The sequence below is a fragment of the Podarcis bocagei genome, assembly GCF_964188305.1.
Source record: "Podarcis bocagei genome assembly, chromosome: 5".
In the NCBI taxonomy this organism is placed as follows: Eukaryota; Metazoa; Chordata; class Lepidosauria; order Squamata; family Lacertidae; genus Podarcis; species Podarcis bocagei.
The window spans coordinates 96591843-96615764 of record NC_138129.1 but is presented as its reverse complement, the minus strand read 5'-3'; the positions used below and the strand labels follow the sequence as shown (position 1 = coordinate 96615764).

Below are 23922 nucleotides of genomic sequence, written 5' to 3'. Positions count from 1 at the left end.
CCTTGAACCCAGTGTCCGAAACTCCCATGGTTCTAGGCGCATTTTGTGACAGGGAATTTCATTAGCGCAAGCAGTTTCTGAGCTCTGGGAGCAGTACTGCGCCTACGATTTCAGATTAAAACTGCAGAGTGGAAGGAAAGAGGGACTTTTTTCTGCCTCCCTACTTCTAGCTACTGTCTGAAGACTGGAAAAGAGACTAGATCATGTGAAAAACAAACACAATATTTTAGCTGCAATTCATTCACTTTCAGCCTTGTTGGGTTTTTTTGTTATAGAAAAGCGCGCCTAGACATTCTGTTGTTGCGCCCATAACCTAGGTTTAAGGTGCCATTTAGCTCCTAGCTTTCATATCTCAGTTTCTAACACTGCTGAACCTGCATGCACAGGTACAAGAGAGAGTAATAAATGGTGCTTGGCCAGTGGTCATGCCTTAGCCATCTCCCCCACCCACTACCCCACCCACATCAGGGAAGTGGAGAGCGCACTGCCTTCTGAGTTGGTGGTTGCAATTGAACTCTGGCTGTTCAGAAACAACTGGTATATCTGCATACTATACACTGGGGCTGTGATTCCTGAATAGTTCCTCCAACACTGGCAGTAATGCAAGGCACCAGAGCTGTGAACTTGTAAAGCAAAAGTACTCCAAAGTGTTTGACCAGCTACAGTTGGATTGGAGGGCTTGACCTTTGCCAACAGAGATCTTACCTGCATGTGGGGATGATTGTTTCTTCTGTGTGGAATACTCTTCTCCCTATTGTATGAGGTAAAGTATTAAAACCATAAAGCAGGTGGAGGCAGACAGCTACAGCAGCTATATTTTGCATTGACTGTATCACCTTTCCTTTCTTACTTACTTGTATGGGGTTCTCTGTCTGTGCACCCCAACTGTCAGATTAGAGGAAGAAGGGCTGTTGGGTGTTTGTGGCTGGAGTTCCAAGGCAAGGTGTCAGGACTCTTGGCAGAGAAGTGTTAGTAATGTAGTCAGGTTTTCACGTATGTTTTGGACATGCTCCACCTGTAAAGTCATGGTTTTTGCTTGTACTCACAATAAAATGTTCACATGGATTGTTGTACACAAGCTACGTAGGGGTATAGGCTGACTACTGGGTAGGATTCTGTCCTTGAAACTTCAACCAGAGTTGTGGGTTCATTTCAGCACTAGCCTCAAGGGTGAATAATATTGGCTTCATGGTCAAAGAGTAAGTTCTGAAGTTTCATTTTCATTTCACATTTGTACCCTGCTTTTCCTTCCAGAAAGAAGCCCAAAGTAACTGATAATTGCCGCAGCACAATCAGTGCAAAAATATCAAAATTACCAGTAGTATGAACACAACAAAACAGATAACTATAAAGCTGCCTCATACTGTGCCAAAGTCATATTGATAAATCAGCCAGTAAGTTCCAAAGAAGCCTGTCAATGACCTTAGTTTGGGCCAATATCACTGCAGTACTTAACAGCAACCGCTGACATCTTGTATATATGATGAAACAACTTGCAGAACAAAGGGTGTGATGTAGTGGTGCCTTTCAAAGATTCTGAGATGGTACCTACTTCATTCTAGTCTTAAATTTAACTCATTTCAGGTTTCCTGTAGAGTAGCTGTGTTTATTGCACCAAGATCAGTAAAAAGTTTTGTGGCACCTTAAAAGATTAGCCATTTTTGTTATGGTGCAATGCTTTATCAGATGCATGAACTGGATTATAGTTCATAATAAGGTGTGGCACACAAGGCTTATTTATTATGCATATTTATGGCCTGGCCTTCATCATTGTAGAGCTCAGGGTTAGACAATAATACAAATTGCATATCCCAAATTACTTAAACTAAAAATAATCAAAATCGCCCATCATCAATAAAAAATAAGAGCAAGTAAAATAAATGTTAAAACTGTAAAGCTCCTGAGAACTCCAGGTTGTTAACACAGAAAATTTAAAACTAGTTAATTGTGAGGAACAGAAGATACCTGGACGCTTCTCCTTCATGCAAGTTCATCTTGCACACTATATTTTTAGATGAACATCTACAAATGTAAAGCGTAAATTCATAAAGTATGTATTTAGAAAGCATCCATGATACAGACACAAATTTAAGGGAGCTGTGCAGTTCTCTTGAGTATATAATTGAATATATATACTTAACTTCAAACCTGTCTGAAGGATGGAATCCATTTACGGGATTCAACTGCTGAGTCACGTCAGCGGAAGCCCTGCTTACATGACAGGATTTCCCTGCTCTCCTCCCCCACCATGTCCCTGAATTTGGCCCTGGGGGATCGAAAGATTCACATGGGGGAGGAGAGGAGGGGTTGTTTCATAGGACAAACTGATGCTTGCACAGAAGAAAATATTGTAATAGTGCAACATTCAATGTATTGCTATTCTGCTTGTAACGTATGCAAGAGACAGGGAAGAATTTGCTTCCATTTCTGGGAACAAGTGGCTTCCTTCCACTCTACTCAGAAGGGTTCTCTTCAGCATGTATATCATCCTAGGGTTACTCTGTGGTCTCTTTATGTACTGTGATCCACTGCTTAGCTCTGCTGTAGTGTTCCCAGAGTACCGTATTTTTCCATGTATAAGACGCCCCCATGTATAAGACGATCCCTATTTTTTTGAACCCAAAATTAAGAAAATGAAACCCTAAAACAGAAGTGAAAATCTGGATGATTGGCGGTGGCAAGTTGTTGATCTTTTTCAAGGCGATCGCCCTCAAAGTTTCCAGCATGAGGTACATGCAGTGCACCATGGTGCAGAAGCAAAGGCAGTGACTGGGGCATCACACACTCCCCCTCGGTGGCAGCTGCTGCTGCTGCTGCTGCAGGGAAGCAGGCTCCCAAGCAGGATGCCAAGGAAGAGCCAGGGGAAGGCAGCGGCAGGTGGGAGTTTGAGAGGGGAAGAGGGGAAAAAGGAAAGAAGGGCATGGAGAGGTAGCTGAGGCAGCTCTCAGCGGCGGTGGTGGCAGCAGCTGCTCTCTATCCAGTGGTCGAGCCGGTGAGGGCTTCAGGAGGCGAGCCAGTCGCCAGCATGCAGCCCGGAAGGGGGGATAAAGGGGGGACGGCAGCAGGAGGGACCGCCTCAGCCCGCCCAAGCCAAAATCCCGGACATATGCTTCAATATTTTAAAAATTCCCCCAGATGCCCATGTTCCGGGTACAAGACGACCCCCAATTTTTTACTAATTTTTTAAAGCAAAAAACCTCATCTTATACATGGGAAAATACGGTATTTCACAGGTAGGAATGTAGAGCATTTCATCTTTTCCTCTACTGTATTGGGGATGTCATGCATCCTCTTCTGTTCACATGCTGGGTTCTTAGCTCTATCCTTTCATCTTGGAGTTTGTTGATATTAGCTGGAGAAAGTAGCTGATAAAATTGCTTCCCAACATCTTTCACTTAGCTTTACAGGTGGGGCATAGAGTCTACAAATACACAAACACAGAAACCTTAAATGGAAAGTGTGTTACAATGCCTTTATTGGGCCCAACTAAAAACCTCTATATTATGCTTTTTGTTAGTATGTCTTTCTATAGCTATTATGCATCGTGTAAGCACTTCTGCCACATAGAGCCAGGCACAATTGACTGCATGTTGGAACAAAATAGCTTGCTTCCCATCCCACCTTACCTGTCTGCAGCTGAATTCTTGGGGGCCTGCTCAGCAGCTGTTAAATCACTTTATATAAGCAGTAGCTTATGGTTCTGTTTACCAAAGTGTTTTCTCCTACTTTGTACTATTTCCCTCATTGATTTGTCTTGTTTGAAATAATGGAAACTAGTTTTACATGGAAGGTGTTGGTTACGATGGCAAGTGTTTTGATGGAACTCAGTTATTTTTGCTGGAAGTTGTATAATAATTTAAAGATGCTGCTTCTAAACTGTAGGACTAGATTTACAGCTTCACTTTAGAGAAATCCTGGCTCTTCTGGATTTGGCTGTTGAGCATGGTTCCATCTTAACTAAAGCTAATTAATGCCTCAGACGAAAACTTTGTCAGCTGGGAGAAAATCTATTATGTTGAATGCTGTTCATGCTGTGTTCTTGCATTTAAACAGTTTTAATTGTCCTGGGCACCAATCCAAACCTTGGGTACATTCAGAGAGCCAGAAAATCACTTTCAGTGGCCGGAGAATTTCTCTTCACCCAGTTACAATCTAGGTCTGCACCCCTTCTTTCTCTCTTATTGCCCCTGCAACTTCTTTTGGTTCTGGTGGCCTGATCCACACTACCCAAAAATTCCTGTTTTAGATGGCAGCACAATTAATTCATGCTCCCACCTTTTCTCTCAAAGAGGAACCATGCTTCTGAGGAATAGTCGGTCTTTTTTGCTGGAGTAGGAATGTTCTGGAATACATCACTAACAGATAGTACAGACAATTTAAGGCCCAAACACTTCTCATTGCTAGGCAGTCCAGTAATCAATTTTCTATAATTGAAAAACAGTGTGCATCCGTATTATATAAACACCGAAGTCTCTTATCTCCCCCACCCCCGCAACATTCAACCATAGAAGGAGAATAGTCTAGATGTCAGGTCAGAATTTATATACCTCAGTCTAGAACAGAGCAGGGTGTTCAGTTCAATCTGTAAGTTTCATATTGTCTGCAAATTGCTAATGAATTTTGCAAACCACCATTCCCTGTACCCGAAGAAGGTTCTGAAACCTGATTGCTCTCAGATAATGGTAACTTGCTAGGCTAGATCCCAGCATAAGACCCAGAGCTTCCCAGTTCACTACTTTGTGTATGGTCTTATGTATACCCCAAACCTATGGAGCACTGATACGCCAGGCTGTATTCTCAAAACTTAAACATAATTATTTCAGTTTCTTTTTAAACAGTAGTGGGGAAATAAGCATTACTGGACCGTTCAACTTGTTGACTTTTTGTGAAAACTGTGTTTATCCATCCAACTGTGTGTATCCATTTATGTATTATTCCCAAAACAAGGTTGTGGTGCAAGCAATAGATAAACCTTTTATGTGACTTTTTGCCACTTGTTTAATAAAGATACTTTGCTGTGTGCTTAATGCAATGGTACCTCAGGTTACAGATGCTTCAGGTTACAGACTCCACTAACCCAGAAATAATACCTTGAAATAATACCTAGAACTTAGCTTGAGGATGAGAACAGAAATCGTGCGGTGGTGGCACAGCGGCAGCGGGAGGCCCCATTAGCTAAAGTGGTACCTCAGGTTAAGTACAGTTTCAGGTTAAGAATGGACCTCCGGAGCGAATTAGGTTCTTAACCTGAGGTACCACTGTACTTGTAATCCATTTTGAATGAAATGCATGGCAATTGCTGTAAGATACTAAATAGGATATGGCTGAGAAAAAGGAGCTCTGATGTGCTTGGCCCAGCAGAAGATCCTTGGTAATAATGCTGGGTGTACATCCAAGTTTCCTTCCTGGACTTGAGGCTTGATGTTTGTACAAGCTTTTCATACAGCAGGAATTGACAGTTTCATGCCTTTTGCGGGGGCGGGGATTTTAGTAGTATTTGCATATGTGAAAGTTAAAGAAGAAAACTTGAAGGGTAGGTTTAATAAGGTCTTCCAAAAGCAGTCTATTGTTGAGAGTTACAGTTAAATCATGCCTATGGACTAAAGTAGCTAAAAACAAATAGACACATACGCCAGCGTGCATATTATTACAACCTTTAATATGTATCAATGGGATCCTTTCATTCTTTATTTTATTTTTTCCGACATTGGTATAGAAAATTATGCTGGCAATAGGTTTTGGGGCTTCCCGCCACTTGCTAGTGCAGCATCATAAAACTTTTAACCGTAAGACATACTGTTGAGAGAGATTGGCAAGGCATGCATTTGGTTATCTGATTGTGGCTGCACACACCCAGGTAGTAAAGTTTATTGACCTCAGTAGACCTTGCTTTTAACATGTGTAGAATTTTGCTTTTAGGGCAGGAAGTAAAGCTGTTTTTAAGTTAATTCTTGCTAGTTAGCTTTGAGTTGGACTTGTTTTCTTAGGAAGGATCGATTTCCCATTTTTGAGCTATGCAGCCTGATCCGATGTACGCTATGCATTCTTGGAAATAAGGGCTGATAAGCTCCTGCCCACCTAGCAGTTCGAAAGCACGTCAAGTGCAAGTAGATAAATAGGCACTGCCCCAGCGGGAAGGTAAACGGTGTTTCCATGCACTGCTTTGGTTTGCCAGAAGTGGCTTAGTCATGCTGGCCACATGACCCGGAAGCTGTCTGCAGACAAATGCCGGCTCCCTCAGCCTATAGAGCGAGATGAGCGCACAACCTCAGAGTCATCTGCGACTGGACCTAACAGTCAGGAGTACCTTTACCTTTAAGTACAATAAAAGCATTTATAAAGGCCTTTAATGTGTTCAAACCACTTCACATACACAGTAGGTGAATATTATTGGGAGCTGAGACTGGTGGCTAGCTTAGTCCATGGCGGATGTGATTTTAAAAAAATGAAACTTCTTATATTGTTACACAGTCTTTACACCAACTTCTTTTGCTTTGTAAGTATAGGCTATAATAGGAATTGTACAGCTTATCCTGCACTCCAAAAGAGCCCTACTAGATCAGACCAAAAGTTCCATCCAGTCCCAGTGTTCTGTTTCTCTCAGTATCCCGCCAAATGCTTCTGGAAAACACATCACAGGCTTGAAGGGCAATAGTCCTCCCATGCTACTGGCCCCCTCTCAGCATCTGTTTTTCAGTAGCACGCAACCTTTGAAAATGAAGGTTCGGCTTAGCTATTTGGTTGCCAGCTTCTACGCTTTTTCTAGCTCTGTGGTACCCTATTGAGATGAGATGACCAGAACAATTTGCTTTATTTCAAATCTAGCTGCACTGTAGAGTCATATAAAGGGCATTATGATACTGGCAGTTTTATTTTCACCCTCTTTTCTAATAATCTCTATCTTTTTCATTGCCACCACACGCTGTCGACATTTTCAAATTCTTGATCCATCTTAGTCAGACCCTAATGTGTATCACCACATAACTACTTACAGGAACCTTGCATGCCATTTTGTTGCTTGCAGATCTTGTTTGGATATATCTTTTATTGGTGTCGTCCAATTTGGAGTTATCAGCAAACTGGACCATTTCACTGCTCATCCTGACACTGATCACTTCTTATTTTATATTTGTACAATTAAAATATTTTTAAAGGAAATAACTGTCTATATAGAGTCACCTTTCCATGGGAACACAAACTGAAACTACCAGCTCTGTGTGAATTCACGACTCCCATCTTAACACAGCTCACATAGATAGTCTGTTTACTTGAACAGTTTAACACAAACCAGTGAACAGTACATTATCAGGACTCTTATTTTGCCCATCACTCTGGTATGCGATCAGGCTGCAGACAAGCTACAGATGCTTTCAATCCACTCCCAGATGACAATGCTTGTTTGACAGTTTCAAGGCAGCAAGAAATTTTGTGGTAAGTGTGTCTATTGATAAAGTTTGTCCAAAGAGCTTCTCTCACCCAGACTGTTAATGGGGACAGGCCTGTTCAGGCTTTGGAAAGTCTCAAAGAAAATTCCATAATATTTTTATTTGTTGTCAAATGCAGGGGTCCACAAATCTGTGCACCAGAACCTGTGGTGTGCATGATACCCTTTCTCCCTTCAGATCCATGTTCACATTCTTTGTTGTGCACCTCCCGTTTTCACCTTGTTTTCCAGTTTGTCTGCTGCTGATATATACTCATATATCAGTTGCTTCCACCACCACCTCTTTCTAGCCCCTCTTGTTGCTAGCCAGTGCTTCGTGTGTGAGCTGCTTCTCTCTCAACACATCTCATACACCTTCCAGTCATACCCAATTGCAGAAGAGATATCTGCAAGATAGGCAATGCTAATTGTTGCACAGAGCATCAGCTTGTGATGGAAAGAGAGGAGGTAGTGGCTCACATGATCAGTGCACTTGTTGGGAGGAGGAAGTAGCTGAAGCTGCAGCTGCGCAGGCAGAAGGGTAAAGAGGCAGGGCTGGAGATTTTCCATGAGCTCTGGAGAGAATTTCCCAAGTGTAGCATGACATGCACTGTCCTCAGCACACTCCTCCTGAGCTGGTGAGCGGGGGGGGGGGGGGGGGGAAGAAAAGGGTTGTCTTTGATTTTAGCATTGTGCTTCAGAGACTCCTTTGAAATTCAATGTTGTGTCAAAGACACCCCTGTGGGCATGATCCTATCAAGGCCAGCCAATTTTTTTGCATCTCTGTGAAATGTTACTCATTACTTTTTCTAACTGAACTGTTACAGGCACAGTACAGTGGCACGAATTCGTTCTGGAGGTCCATTCTTAACCTGAAACTGTTCTTAACCTGAGGTACCACATTAGCTAATGGGGCCTCCCACTGCCGCTGTACTGCTGCTGCACAATTTCTGTTCTCATCCTGAAGCAAAGTTCTTAACCCGAGGTACAATTTCTGGGTTAGCAGAGTCTGTAACCTGAAACATCTGTAACCTGAAGTGTCTGTAACCCGAGGTAGCACTGTTGTTCTATAGTACTACTACTTTAGCATGGCCATGCAGAGGAAGGTAATCTTCCATTTTAGCTTAGCTGGAGTTTGTCATGATGTTTGAACCCAGTGCATGAACACAAGGCTTGCTGTGGTTCCTTCTCACAAAGCTAAGCCATGATTTAGTGTTGTGTGTAAACACAGCCATTGTGATGGTTATGGGGTCACCCACTTCTTTTCTGGTGATAGTAAACTTGTATGGAAGCAGATATACGCTGACCTCATGGTTTGACTTTTAGCTGCAGCTCATTGTCTCCACTGTTGGGCAAAGGCCCACTAGTTGAATAATTTAGAGAGCTTTGAATCTTTCTGTCATACCTTATTGGAAAAAGTAAAACATAAAAACAAGACTGTTGGAAATGTGCTTAATTCGGAATTTTATATTAGCAGCAAAAGGCCCTATAAGGAGTCATGCATCTTTAAAAGTCATAAGGAGACTCTAGGCGACCCAACTTCAAAGGACAGAACTGGGAGTGCATTTTGAGTACGCTCCTGATTCTTTCCTTTCTTTCTTTGCAGCCTGCCTTGAACTTAAGCTGGGCTTGAAAAGCAGATTCCTATCAACTACAAACCCTGCTTTTGACAGGGATTGGTTGCACATAGCAGTTCCCAATTGAGGCCTCCTTCAGTGGTGGTTCCCCGTTTGTGGAATGGCCTTCCTCGTGAGGTGCCTCCGTCTCTCATCATTATTGACTTTCATTTGGTGGGTGAGAGATACTTGACTATGGCTACCTTGAAATTAGTAACTGAAATATGTCATTGCATTTAAATGTTCTGAAAGTTTTTTTGATGGTTTTTAATCATTTTTCAGTGTTTCAAATACATTTTTTATTTAAATAATATGACATCCGGTTTGCAGCAGGTGGGAGGTGGGTGGGAATTAGGACATCTGACAGGTGTAGTTTGACCTATGGGCCAGAGGTTACCCACACCCAACCAATTCTAACCTCTTCTAAGATTAGCATCTCCATCATCAGAGAATGTCTATTTTAAGATTAGTGTTGGCAATCAATTACCTTATTTTGCCAGAGCAGTCCAGCATGCTAGATGATGAATGGTGCTTTACAGGGGCAGCCAATATGGTGCCATCCAGATGTTTTTGGATTCCCAACTCCCATCGGTCCCAAACAATATAGCCAATAATCCGGGATAATGGTAATTGGCATCTAGCAATATCTGGAGGGCACCACAAATGCCAGCAACCACGCTGACTATGTATAATGTTTTCTCAAGTATATAGGGGACATTTTACTAAGTGCTTCTTCTGACCTTGACGTCAGAACAGTGATTGTTCAAAACCACGCCTGTGTCCTTTGTTTATACAAATTATCCTGTTCAGCTTCTGCATTACTGTGAAATAGCTAATGGTTATTCACTTCATTTCGGTGTCATGTATGCTGTACCTACCTTTAGCCGGCCACCCAGTTATTACCTTGACGAATATAACCATACAGATCAAATTGTAATTAGTTGTGGGTTGTTGTTTTTTTGTATGGTCTGAAGGCACATGCTTGCTAAAGCTAAGCAGGCCTGAGTCTGGTCAGTTCCATAGTGGGAGACCTCCAGTTCCATGATAAAAGATGGAATTTAAATGTAAACAAACAAGTAAATAAAATACACCATCATTTAAACTGAGAGTTGAAACTGGGAGGATTTAGATATGTACCGTATTTTTCGCTCTATAACACGCATCTGACCATAACACGCATGTAGTTTTTAGAGGAGGAAAACGAGGAAAAAATCATCTAAATGAAACAGTGGATGTATGATTTTTATGGTTCATGCTGTGGTCACAGACATGTGATCTGACAGTGAGTTTGGGGTAGCCCAATGCAAAAATCCTGAGGATCCATGTGGATCCGTGCTTTGTAACCACGTTTTAAGTGGGGAGGGAAGGAAAAGAACTCAAGGGAGAGTTTAAAGGTATACTTTAAAGGTATACTTAAGGTATTTGCCCTGTGCCTGGGTTTTTTTTCCATTTAACAGTTTGCAGCCTTTTCCTTCCGCTCCTTGTTTTGAGGCGGAATAGATTTGAGCAAGTGAGGAGGACTTGGATTGCAGGGGATTCGCCATTAGTTGTGTAAAAGTGCTCCTCCTTGCAGCCTGAATGATAAGCAGCCACCAGCAGCAATAGAATGGAGCACAAAAAAGCGGTAGGGGCACTAGGACCCAGACAATGCTCAAATCTATCCTGCCTGAAAACAAGCTGCTCCATCCCAGCCGATCAGCTGAGACACGGGGATTTGCGAAGTTTTCCCCTCTCCCTCATTCCCTCCCCAGCCTTTTTTTTTTACTTCCTGGTTTTCACTGCGCTGGCTCAGAGCTCGAGGTTGGTTTTATTTTGCTGCTGGTTGCTTAAATTTTATCTTTCCTGCCGTCTCTCTGCAGCCTCATTGCTCTGTTTAGAGAGCGCGCAGACCTTTGCTAGCGTCTGTCCCTCCTCCCGTGTAAGCGGCTGCTGCCGGCTTTGCTGCTATGGCTCTCCTTCCCTCCCTCCTTCCTGGCTCCAGGTCGCTTTAAAGAAAGCAAAGTGAGAGCCTCGTAGAGCGTGTAAGTGGCTCCCGCTTTGCCTGACTGACGGCAGCCATGGCTCTGATCCGTGCATTCGCTCCTTAACACGCACAGGCATTTTCCCTTACTTTCTCGGAGCAAAAAAGTGCGTGTTTTGGAGCGAAATTTACGGTAAGCGTTTACTTCATGTCATAGAGCAGGTGAGAGATATTTCAGAAGTCAGCAAGGAGTTGCCACTGGCTTACAATGGCACTCATCACAATAAGTGTTTATCTTTTGATCTGTAGTGTCTGGCCTTGTGGTTACACAATGGCTCAATTTATTTAAAAAGCTAATGCTATTATGGTCTCTAAAGATATTTCATTTAGAATAAATGAGAAGCCAGCTACATTACAGATCCCTTGAGGTTTGTTTCTGGCAGTACTAGTAAACCACTACACAAAGCTTTGTTGCATTAGCAATCTGTGTTGTGGAAATCTCATAGTTTCTGAAGTTTTAAGTTTATCAGAGCTTCTTCAAAATATGGTATCTCTAGTTACAAAAAATTATAATGGATTTTTTTAATCAGCCCAACTGGCAAAGTTTAATCCAAACTTGTTTTTATAAGGTGTCTTCTGATTCTAAAGATGTGGAATCAGAACCTACAGTTTTCTTTCTAAGAATAGAGTTGCTTTTATTGGATTTAATTCAATTGATTTTGGGCAGTACACATTATGCTTCTTTCTTCTTTTCAGGAAGTTTTATTCTGGTTAATCTCCAGAATACTGCATGCAGATTACCTTGATCCTAAATATGCTTTAACTTCAGTGTGGTAATAATAGTTTATTGGTGTTTTACTGATACAGCAGTGATATGGTCCACTCCGGTTTCCTTATTGGCCGTTTTGGCACATTTTAAATTGGGTTGCAATTTTTCATCTGACAGCTTTAATTTAAGCCACATCATCATATTAAATCGGTTTGCCAAGTTTGAAACAGAGGGTGGAATTTAACATTACACTGTGGTAAACATCCCATCAGCACAAGCATTGCAGCTTGTCAGGCTGAACAGCCCCCCCCCCCACTCCAACGCACTGTTCTGGGGGTTTTCTCAGTCCCCCACACCAAACCAGTTTCAGGGGGAGAGGAGAGAGGGGGACCTTGTTGTGCTAGCAGAAGCTCTCCCATAGGGCTGACAGGACCCATAGGAAGCAGATCAAAGACTGCATATGAGAATTTGAACATTTGGGACAGGATTCACCTAATGAGCAAAGGAGTCAGGAGAAAAAGTTGCAATCCTGTATTCACCCTTCATGACCTATCTCTGTAATTTCACAAGATGAAGCAAGCTGTTTTCTTGTGCACTGTGGACTCTCCTCCATTGTATTCCAGGCACTCCCTCCATATCAAAGTCTTCAAATACGTGGTGTCAAAATATTCACTCAGTTTCTCCATTGCTTTGATAAACACTTTTTACAGTGGTGCCCCGCAAGACGAATGCCTCGCAAGACGGAAAACTCGCTAGACGAAAGAGTTTTCCGTTTTGGAGGTGCTTCGCAAAACGAATTTCCTATGGGCTTGCTTCGCAAGACGACAATGTCTTGCGAGTTCCTGTGGGGGTTTTTTCCTCCCCCCCTTTTTCTAAGCTGCTAAGCCGCTTATCAGCTGACCCGATAAGCTGATAAGACGCTAAAAGCCGCTAATAGCGCTAATCCTCTAATCCGTCAATGGGCTTGCTTCGCAAGACGAAAAAACCGCTAGACAGAACGGATTCTTTTCGTCTTGCGAGGCACCACTGTATCTGGTCTGTGCCTGTATAATAAAAGTTGCATTTGATATTTGTATTTGTTAAACACAGTAGAACTAAGGAGACTTCCTCTATAACTCTTGCAGTTCAGAAACTTGTGGGTCTCACTGAAACTGACTGGAATCCCATTTCTGTTTTTATACTGCGGCTTGGGAAGCCTGTGAACAGCAGTAACAGCAGGCAGGGTCATTCTGGCGTATGGTTGCTACTGCAGGTAAAAAGGTAAAGGTACCCCTGCCCGTACGGGCCAGTCTTGCCAGACTCTAGGGTTGTGCGCTCATCTCACTTAAGAGGCCGGGAGCCAGCGCTGTCCGCAGACACTTCCGGGTCACGTGGCCAGCGTGACAAGCTGCATCTGGCGAGCCAGCGCAGCACACGGAACGCCGTTTACCTTCCCACTGGTAAGCGGTCCCTATTTATCTACTTGCACCCGGGGGTGCTTTCGAACTGCTAGGTTGGCAGGCGCTGGGACCGAACGATGGGAGCGCACCCCGCCGCGGGGATTCGAACCGCCGACCATGCGATTGGCAAGTCCTAGGCGCTGAGGTTTTACCCACAGCGCCACCCGCGTCCTGACGGACACAATTTCATGAGTCTTTGCTTGGACTGATAAGGCCAAGAGCAGAATCCAAACACCATGGAAGCAGCAAGGTTAAAAGGAGTGGTTCAGCTAGCACTTCATTTAAAGATCTAGTGTGGGCATCCGCAAACTCAGCCCTCCAGATGTTTTGGGACTACAACTCCCATCATCCCCAGCTAGCAGGACCAGTGGTCGGGGATGGTGGGAATTGTAGTCCCAAAACATCTGGAGGGCCGAGTTTGCCTATGCCTGGTCTAGTGCTTGTGCCAGTCAGGATGGAAGGGGGATGGCAGTGATTACACCTATTTTTTCTGCACCATCTCTAGTCTGAGTCAGCGGAAAGGCCTATACAGTGGTACCTCGGGTTAAGTACTTAAATCTTTCCGGAGGTCCGTTCTTAACCTGAAACTGTTCTTAACCTGAAGCACCATTTTAGCTAATGGGACCTCCTGCTGCCGCTGCGTTGCCGGAGCACAATTTCTGTTCTCATTCTGAAGCAAAGTTCTTAACCCGAGGTACTATTTCTGGGTTAGCAGAGTCTGTAACCTGAAGCGTATGTAACCTGAAGTGTATGTAACCCGAGGTACCACTATATTGCCAGAAGCTAGATCAGCTTAGAATCCAGCAGTTCCTTGCCTGTCCCAACTCCACCTCCTGTCTCCAAAACACTGAATGGAATCCTCTGGAGCAGTACAGAACATGGCATAAGACATTAGCAGAAGCGTAAAGTGCAGGATATCTTTGGATTCACTTGTAACAAGATTTCTGTGGAGAACCAGCTAGGAAATCAGCTGGGCAGATGGTCTTCTTCCACCCATCCCTTACCTAGGGAACATTATATTTTGACTTAACTAGATTTATTATTGCACAAAAGATGTATTAATTTGCATATTTGAGAGAGCTGTAGAAGTAATGGTTACATGATTGTAAAACTACTAAAATACAATGTATAGGTAATTGCTCCCTTTTTCCACTAGGGGATGCTGCAGACCTTAAATAACATGCCAGTGTGCCATTTATAGAAGCCTCTTCACATGCGCATGGGAAATTAATGATAGCTGTAGTCAAGACCCCAGAGTGGTACTTGGTCTTCTATACAGGTAGATAAATAAAAATTGGGGGGTGGGGGTTAGAATAGTTTGGCTTGTGTGCCCCTATCCTGGTGTCGAGAGAGAAAACACTGGGGAAACCCCAGAGTTGTGATTTTAAAGCTGCTATGGGAACGACCTTTTAACAGTGTTCAATAGAAAATACTTTGGGCGTGTTTTGAAACAAAGCCCTCTTTATTGTACCAAATAGTTCTGTGCTTGGTTAACTTTTTGCTTTAGGCAGATGTGTCTGTGCTGTAATGCGGCCTTAGCAATTCTAGACTATCAGACAGCATGTTGTAAGCCGGTAATGAGGGGTTATTTGAGACCTCCACCAAAGTGACAAGGGACGCGGGTGGCGCTGTGGGTTAAACCACAGAGCCTAGGACTTGCCGATCAGAAGGTCGGCGGTTCGAACCCCTGCAATGGGGTGAACTCCCGTTGCTCGGTCCCTGCTCCTGCCAACCTAGCAGTTTGAAAGCAAGCCAGTGCAAGTAGATAAATAGGTACCGCTCTGGCGGGAAGGTAAACGGCGTTTCCGTGCGCTGCTCTGGTTTGCCAGAAGCGGCTTAGTCATGCTGGCCACATGACCCGGAAGCTGTACGCCGGCTCCCTCAGCCAATAAAGCGAGATGAGCGCCGCAACCCCAGAGTCAGCCACGACTGGACCTAATGGTCAGGGGTCCCTTTACCTTTACCAAAGTGACAGAATATAATTTCAACTACAAATCAAAATGATTGCAGGTGTTTTCTTTGCGCCATTTCCCACAGTGTTTAAAGTTTGGAATCCCTTTCAGGTTGCATGAAATAACTTGGGGGAATATGTAGCCCCAGGAGATTTTGGTGTTCTAATTGCTAAAGGAAGCTGCCTGATAACATGGAGGTTGCTGTGATGGATGTCTATCTCTTTTACAGTCTTTGCCCTTGGCGTGGCTAATCTGTGGCCCTCTAGATCAGTGTTTCCCAACCACTGTTCCGCGGCACACTAGTGTGCCGCGAGATGTTGCCTGGTGTGCTGCGAGATGTTGCCTGGAGGGAGGCGGGCGAGTCGGGCGGCGAGAGGCGGGGCGGCGACGGCGAGGAGAGGCCGCCCAGCGCGGGGCTCTCGCCGTCTGCCTGCCTGGCTGCCTGCGAGCTCGGCGGGCAGCGCCTCCGTCCGCAGCACCCGCCTCGCGGCTCTCATTCCCTGCCCCTGCCAAAGCTCACCCAGCCAAGCCGCGCTCTCCTTCCTGCCTCGCTTTGCTGCCTCCTCCCCCCCCACCCCCAAAGCTTGGAGGTTCCCCGGCAAGGGGGAGGGGAAAAAAATGAAACTTACACTTTCGTGCGTCCCTCCCGGCGTGACGCTGCGCGCTGACGTCACGGGGCTGTAATAGTGGTGTGCCTCGAGATTTTTTTCATAAAACAAGTGTGCCTTTGCCCAAAAAAGGTTGGGAAACACTGCTCTAGATGGTGTTGGAAGCAGTCCCAGGCAGTGATTAGGGATTATGGGAGTTGTAGTCTGGCAGCATCTGGAAGCCCACCCTTGGTCTGGCATAAGAGGTATTTAAGGGAGATGTTCAGAGAGCAGAACTATGGGATACCAGTGGAAGAGATACACACAAATTCAGCAGGAGAAATCATTGGGCTCCATAGCTATTACCAGAGTTGTCCTGAAATGAATCGAGCTTCAACAGGAAGAGGCAGAAGCTGTGCACGGTGATGCTAATCATCTCCATGGCCAGCAACAGCCTTCTTGCCTCCTTTCTGACATCATAATATACTGCCATATTGCAAAGTTTATCTGGTATTATATTATGATGTTGGAAATTAGATATTGCCCAGACCTACAGTGCAGATCCATACTTGTAGTTTAAAATAATGTGGTACAAGGTTTTCAATTATAAACTAAGTGCATCTGTGGAAGCGACTATTTGGATGTTTTGAACCTGCAACCAACTGGGAAAGGATGCCTTATTTAGTGGAGACACAATGAGGCCTCTCCTCTGCCTTATGCAATTTTAGTTGCCTTACCTTCCTATTGTGAGATCTAGGGTGCATCCCTGGGAAGCGCTATGAGGCAGGTTCTTGTCTGATTTGTATGCATTTGGAGATTAGCATGCCTTATTGTGTTCTCTGCTTCTCTGAAGTCCCTGTATGTTTCACATATCTCCAGCCAAAAGTACTTGGCCTGCTAAACTGTTTTGTAATAAATATTTGCTGATCAGAAGAGAAACAATAATTAGAATTGGGGGAATTTCAGAAACTTCAGAAGACTCCAGAGCACAGCTTAATGCAGCATAATGACAGATCTCTTGAAGACCCACTTTCCCCGCATTTCCAGTGAACTCTGTTGGAAGTGTAACTCTTGGGCACTTGGTGCCTGTGCTACTGTGATGATGGCTTGCAAGCGTTTGTTTTCTGCTTTCTGACCCTGTATTCCTTGTGTGATTCATAAATACTTGCAGATATTGCATATAGCCAGTAGACGATGTTCAACTATGTGATTTGCTTGAGAGGAGAGGGAGGGCATATTTCAATAGGAGAGAGTTGCAGGACAGAGCATCCCTGCTCCTAAATTAGTGGTGGTTGTGGTGAGATGCACGTGTCATTCCAGTGGGGCTGGGGATCAAGGGACCCTCACTCCTACCTGTTAACGTTAGATAATTTATTGCAATTTTAAAAAGCAGCCGGTCAGTTTCACAACTGTGTTCCCTATGGAATATTTGACTGCTACCAGGTGATTATATTGTCAGTTTGATTGGCCAGAATAAGTCCCTGCTACCAGGGCGGAGAAGAAGTGATGTCTTTGGGCAAGAGAGAGATTACTGAATATTGAGGGATAAGAACACATTCTGCTCTTGATGCCAAGGGAAAGGCGATCTTCCTTGTAGGGCAGGAGCAAAGGAGGACATAAACATTTAAATTGAATTCCTTTCATTGCTTTTTACTAGGAGAAGGATGTTTCTTAGTGTATTGACAAGTACATCTCTTAGAGAGACTTTTCTTCCCTGGGAAACCAAGGAAGGTATGATGTCATTGACTTTTAAGTGGATGTGAGCCTTTATATAGAAACCAAGTAAACCTTGCATTTGCTCTGTATTAATGATAGGTTTTCCCCTTCTTGCTCAACTGAGATATATAGACATCTGAAACTTAAGACTGTCAACTCACAAAGACAGATGTAATGGAGACAAATGTTAGTGGGGCCTCCTAGGACAAACAGCTGATGCTGTCCTGACCACTCCTTTATGGCATTCCTCCTACCACTGTAGCAACAGGAAGGAATGATGTAATAAGCAGCCATGTTCATCTCTGTGTGGGAGGAAGGCTCTTAAAATAACAGTAAGTGGGCCCTTTCCTCTAACTTGGTATCAACTTTGATTGTTTCTTCCACTTGACTTGCGAAGGAAGCTGGTTGAGTGCTTAATGTTCCGTCTTACTGAGACGTAGGCCACAATTTCAAGTCCTGGTCTGTGCTCCTTGACCTGCAGGAAGGCCAGGAGGAGCCCAGGCGTTTAACAGATATTGAGAACCATGATGGTTAAGTTAAATCAAGACTGCTCTAAGTACCTTTCCCATTTTGCAATTTATATATTTCCCAGGCAAGCATGCATATTAATAAGTTGCCATAACAAATAGTATATGTTGGTTTACAGCTAAGCCTTTACACAGTCTAGTTGTATTCTTATTTGTGCAGAACACTTGTCTGTAAACAGACATGATTATGCTGTACAGAAAGACAAAATAGATTCCTGTCTGGCTCTCTGTTCACATGCAAGGATACTAAGCAAGGTCATTTATTTGCAGACTAAAGCTACAATCATGTGGATTCTAGCTTTATTTTACATAGTACAGTGGTGCCCTGCAAGACGAATGCCTCGCAAGACGGAAAACTTGCTAAACGAAAGAGTTTTCCGTTTTGGAGGTGCTTCGCAAAACGAATTTCCTATGGGCTTGCTTCGCAAGACGACAATGTCTTGCGAGTTCCTGCTGTTTTTTCCCCCCTCCCCCCTTTTTCTAAGCCGCTAAGCCGCTTATCAGCTGATCCGATCAGCAGATAAGCTGCTAAAAGCCACTAATAGCGCTAATCCGCTAATCCTTCAATGGGCTTGCTTCGCAAGACGAAAAAACCGCTAGACGAAGAGAATCACAGAACGGATTCTTTTCGTCTTGCGAGGCACCACTGTACCTTTGTTTCTTCCTGCTGGTTCAATGTTTTGTCTTTTCATTGATGTTTGTTTGTTTGTTTCAGTTGAAATTGATTCCAGTGTGTGTGTGTGCAGGCAGCACTTCTAAGTTCCTGTGAACCATCACCACCATTTTGTTTTGGGAAAATCAAATAGCAGTGATGTCTGCATTGACTTGCATGGGGGAAAGAGAGGCTGAACCTTGGAAGGTTTTGGGTGGGGAAAACCCACTCCTGCCAAGAGGGTTCTTGCCAGAGGGTTGACCAGAAAATTTGCATTTATAGAAAGCCCTTGACCATAGACATCGGTATTAGGGCAGGGCGATGTATCAATATATCGTCCAAAATCAGTTTGAATTCCACATCATGGTAAAGGTTTCATAATATGAACATGGAAATATATTGCAAATTACGATGTGTGCATGTGCTGTGTAAAAAAATGTGATGTGGGAAACACCATAAAGCCATTCACCACTTCTCTTGTGATTCCTGCCTCCCCTGTTGCTCTGTGCAATATAAAATAATAGTTGTAACAATATGTTAAAGGTAAGAAAAATATATCTGTTTTAGACCCCTAAATAGTAGCGGTTGCCAGGACGTTACCCCATTCGCCTCTACATAGTTCCATCCATATTTCAGACATTGTGATATATTGGCATATCACAATGTTTAGCTGATAGAAAACCAGATTACTCAGCCCTAATCAGTTTGTTTTACTGAGTGCTTCCTTTTACATTGTTTGGAGCAGACATGTTTGTAGGGTAGCAATTCACTCTAAACACAACTTCAGCTAATGCTATTCTAGGTTGCATCAACAGAAATATAGTGTCCCAGGGGAAGTAATAGTCCCGCTCTATTCTGCCTTGGTCAGACCACACCTGGAGTAATGTGTCCAGTTCTGGGCCCCACAATTTAAGGATATTGACAGGTTGGAACATGTGCGGAAGAGGGCAACCGAGATGATCAAGGGTCTGGAAACCAAGGCTTACGAAGAATGGTTGAGGAAATTGGGTATGTTTACCCTGGAAAAGAGGAGACTGAGAGGGAGATATGATAGCCATCTTCAAATATCTAAAGGGCTGTCACATAGAGGATGCAGCAAGCTTGTTTTCTCCTGCTCTGGGGACTTGAACCCAAGCTAATGGCTTCAAATTACAAGAAAGGGGAGTCCGACTAGAACTTTCTGACTGTCAGAGCTCTTTGACAGTGATACATGCTCCCATGAGAGGTGGTGGATACTCCTTCCTTGGAGATTTTAAGCAGAGGTTGGATGGCCATCTGTTATGTATGATCTAGTTGAGATTCCTGCGTTGCAGGGGGTTGAAGTAGATGGCCCTCAGAGTCCCCCCAACTTTACAATCTATGATTTTATTTTACTCTTACTTTGTGGTTTTTCATAGGAAGCCACCTATGAATGAAATAAATCAATAAATTCTAATGTTGAAGAACTGCCATGCTTCCTAGTCATGAAAGTGGATTAGAATTCTCACCACCCCTAAGCATACTCTGAAATGGGGGGGGGGGGGGAATATATGAGATTCCAGAGTTGGAAGACTTGCCAGTTCCTAGATTGCCTCCCTTCCCCATATGACTAGCTATGAAAAATATGTTTTTCCTGAATCCTTGTGACTTGATTGTGTGCATTGCTGCCCCACCTCTGTTATGAGTCAAAGCAGTTGTGCATGAATGCCATCTTTGTTACCAGAGTAGATTGTCAGAAATGAATAAGGGGGCGTGTTTCCAATATTCTTCTGTTTTGCAGTCTGTGAGGTTTTCTGTTACCTTGGACACGTGGCAGCTGCTAGTATCATGCTTGTGAATAGAGTCCCTTGTCCTTGGCTGAGTAGCAGCCCTGTAGCTAGTACCCAAGCAGAGTGCGTCTCTGTATTTATCGATCTGAGAGACACAGCTAGCTTAACCTCATTGCAACTCTCCACCCCAGAAGTGTTCATTGCTGGTTGTGAACATTTGGGGAGTCTAGCTAACTAAGCTAAGGCTGAATTCTCAATGCTTTTGCTTATCATTGTTCCTACACGTGCTTTAAAAAAGAATTATTCATATTTAGTATTTCTTGGGCACAAAGGAAAAACAAAAAACCCTGAATCCATTCATGCTATTTTCTTTAAGCGTACAGTGGTACCTCGCAAGACGAATGCCTCGCAAGACAAAAAACTCGCTAGACGAAAGGGTTTTTGGTTTTTTGAGCTGCTTCGCAAGACGATTTTCCCTATGGGCTTGCTTCGCAAGACGAAAACGTCTTGCAAGTTTGTTTCCTTTTTCTTAACACCGTTAATACAGTTGCGACTTGACTTCGAGGAGCAACTCATAGCACGCGGTGTGGTAGCCTTTTTGAGGTTTTTTAAGACTTTGGTGATTTTTGAAGCTTTTCCAAAACTTTCCCGACACCGTGCTTTGCAAGACGAAAAAAATCGCAAGACGACAAAACTCGCGGAACGAATTAATTTTGTCTTGCGAGGCACCACTGTATTAATACTTTGTTCAAACAGAAGGGGGGGAAGGTTGAGTTGAACTTGGAAACTAAAAGGTAATTGACTGGTGGGTGTTCTAAGCACAATTCTATCAGTTTTGTGATCCTGCCTTACGGAGAAGATGAAGTACATTATACACAACAACAGAGTAAGAGTTATATGCAGAATTTAACCCTGTTCTCCCACCCATCAACACCCGTGACACAGCTGATGAGTGGGTGGGCGTAGTTTAGGGGAAATGACCTCTAAGGCCGAAGTGAATCCCCGACAGGTCAAGATTGGCCCACAGGCCAGAGATTCTCCACCTTTAGTTTAGCATGATGTGAATAAGCCTAGGTAAGTCCTGGGTTTGTATGTTTCTCCCCCAGTGTGGCCAGAAGGAAGAGTTTGAAAGCTTCCACTTAACCATAGTTTGTTCTGTTGTCTAAAGCGGGCTTATTTCGAACCAAACATACTTAATGCTAGTGCTAACCACAGTTTATGAGTTCAAGTAATGTAGAAACTGCATCAGAGGAGGACAGGGTTGTGTTGGTCCCCAGACTCGCTTACGCTTTTGCCACAAAACCATGGTTTTATCTTTCCTTGAGAAACCTTTCTGTCTTCTGAATATTGGTATAAAGAATGGACATCATAGAACCATAGCTTTGGAAGGAATCCCAAGGGTCGTCTAGTCCAACCCCCTGCAATAACTTAGTTATGCTCAGTTTCACATAAAGGAGTGTGTTTTCCATCTGTGGCTCTGGGGAGTTTTCATGTTATGGTAGGGGAGGGTGGAGGAGCTGATGTGCACAGCCACTAGCTAACTCTTCATGGTTCACCCTGACAGTGGCAGGTGCTTTTACAGCACACACATTTTTTCCTTCAGCTCCAAGTTACAGAAGAGGCTTTCTTCCTGCTGCTGTCAGCTGTTCAGTTCTTACCCCTGCTGTCTGAGTGTCTTCAACAGCTTACCACTGTGATTCTGCACATTGTCCGTTTTGCATGGGCAAGAGTCGATGTCCAGTCTTGTCATCACTTAATATATATATATATTTTAATACAGAGATGTAATTAAGAAAAAACAAATCTGCTTGGGTGATCTGGGATGGAGGTAGCTGAACCTCAGAAATGCATCCTTTCCAGACCTCTTGGCTAATAAAAGTAACTCTTTTGTTGACACTGATATAATTAATGCACTAGCTTTTTCTTTTGAGCCTGAAGAAGAGAAAGTGAGTTTGGTCTGCAGGTGGAAAATAATTCCCTTTTGCAATGAATGATTTATTCCTCTGCCTATTCTGTTAGTTGAATGAGACACTTCCATACACCACCAGATTTAAGGGGTACTTAACCACCCGCTGTTGACTGTCAATCCCATTATCAATAAAATAAGATTCTTTGCATCCATTGTGAAAGCCAAGTGGATAGGATAGCTGAGGCCAGGAGTCTGTCCTTTGCAAAAGACAAAAAATATCACCTGGTTGTTTGCTTGGACTCATCGCCATCAGTAAATAAACTTTTTTGCAACAGAATTGATCTAGGAATATCACTTGAGGCTAAATCTTGGCTCTTCAAGGATAGTTGTCAAGCATGCTGACGTGGTTGTCCACGTGTTGGAAAAAGTGTGTGTTAATACGCATTGCTCAACTATGCTGTGGAAAACATTCCTTCCCATCAAGCAATCTTAACTGTCATCCAAGAATGAATAAGCTTTCATTGTTACAGCCTTTCGGTTCCAGACACGTTTCAATTTGCGGTTTGTTCCCTGCCTTCTAACTGTTGGAAAGCATCACATTTCTTAACGCTTCCAGTTGCTGAAAAGAGGAATGCTTTGCTCACTTGCGTCGCCTCCCACGCCAACAGTCCTGCTTTCTCCTGTTGGCCCTTATCCTCTTTAGTAGGAGTCACATGTGTAGCATGCCGTCTCCTGGGGAAAAGCATTCTGATTTGTGCTAGGCAGTTGTGTGTTGGCTTTCGGTAAGAAGCAACATGATCCTGGGGACAGTTCTTCTTCACTCAAGCAGTTTTGGCAAAGAGAATGCTGAGCAACTATGTTCCTTTTCTGAGGAGGCTTCTAAACCAACTTTATCTGATTTGAGAGGTATGTTTGGAAAGCAGTAACTGCATGTGACTGTACTTCACCTCCGTAAGAACTGCAGACTTAAGTTGCTCTGGTTCTTGGAATTAACAGTGTGTGGGGTTTGATTTTTAGATTCCCGTCGGAATTGCATTTCCCCCCACTGTGATATGCTGTTGTAAGCAGACAGCTGGTTTTTATCTCTAATCTTTTGTGGGAGTTGGATTTCTTCATTGCCTTACTGTATGCGTACATGCCCTCTTGCTAACATTATCATTAATGCAGGGGAGCGGTTTAGTGCCTCATTTGTGGATAGCATGAACATTCCTGAAAGTAATACCTAAAAATCAGCTATAAGAATGCTGCTCTTACGAATGCATTCAAATGGTAGCTTTAAGCGCTTCTATTCCCTCAAATTCTTGATCATGACGCTGCATAGGATTAGAAATGGCTTTTGGTGAGCAGTGTTGCTTCAGACTCTGAAACAAGCAGCAGCAGGTGGCATGCTGCTGCCCCAGCTTCCTTTTGGGCTTTATACCTTGCTTTCATGTGTTCTTCTATGGCAGAGCTGAACATGACTAGGCTATAAGAGGCTTGCCGGTGCTGGTTTGCTAGTTCTTGATATTGGGAGCTCTGAATGGGGATTGGCTCTGTGCCTCTTTTGCATCAGTGCTGATGCTTCCTTCCTTCATCCATCCATCACATCTCTTCACTATTTCTTGCTTCTACCACCATCAGAGGA

The 23922-nt window shown here is 43.6% G+C and overlaps 1 protein-coding gene across 6 annotated transcripts in view; it reads left to right on the top strand.

The window, feature by feature from the left end:
- ABL2 (ABL proto-oncogene 2, non-receptor tyrosine kinase) overlaps positions 1-23922 on the top strand; it is a gene marked incomplete at its 5' end in the record, with an annotated part of 85332 nt that overhangs the window by 3446 nt on the left and 57964 nt on the right. The window contains one exon of one of the 6 annotated variants that reach the window (XM_081194321.1): positions 23000-23204. The exons of the other annotated variants lie outside the window; for them this stretch is intronic. Coding sequence (XP_081050447.1) covers positions 23093-23204 — 112 coding nt within the window. Of the gene's footprint in view, positions 1-22999; positions 23205-23922 lie in introns of those variants that run through there. 6 annotated transcript variants of the gene reach the window in all.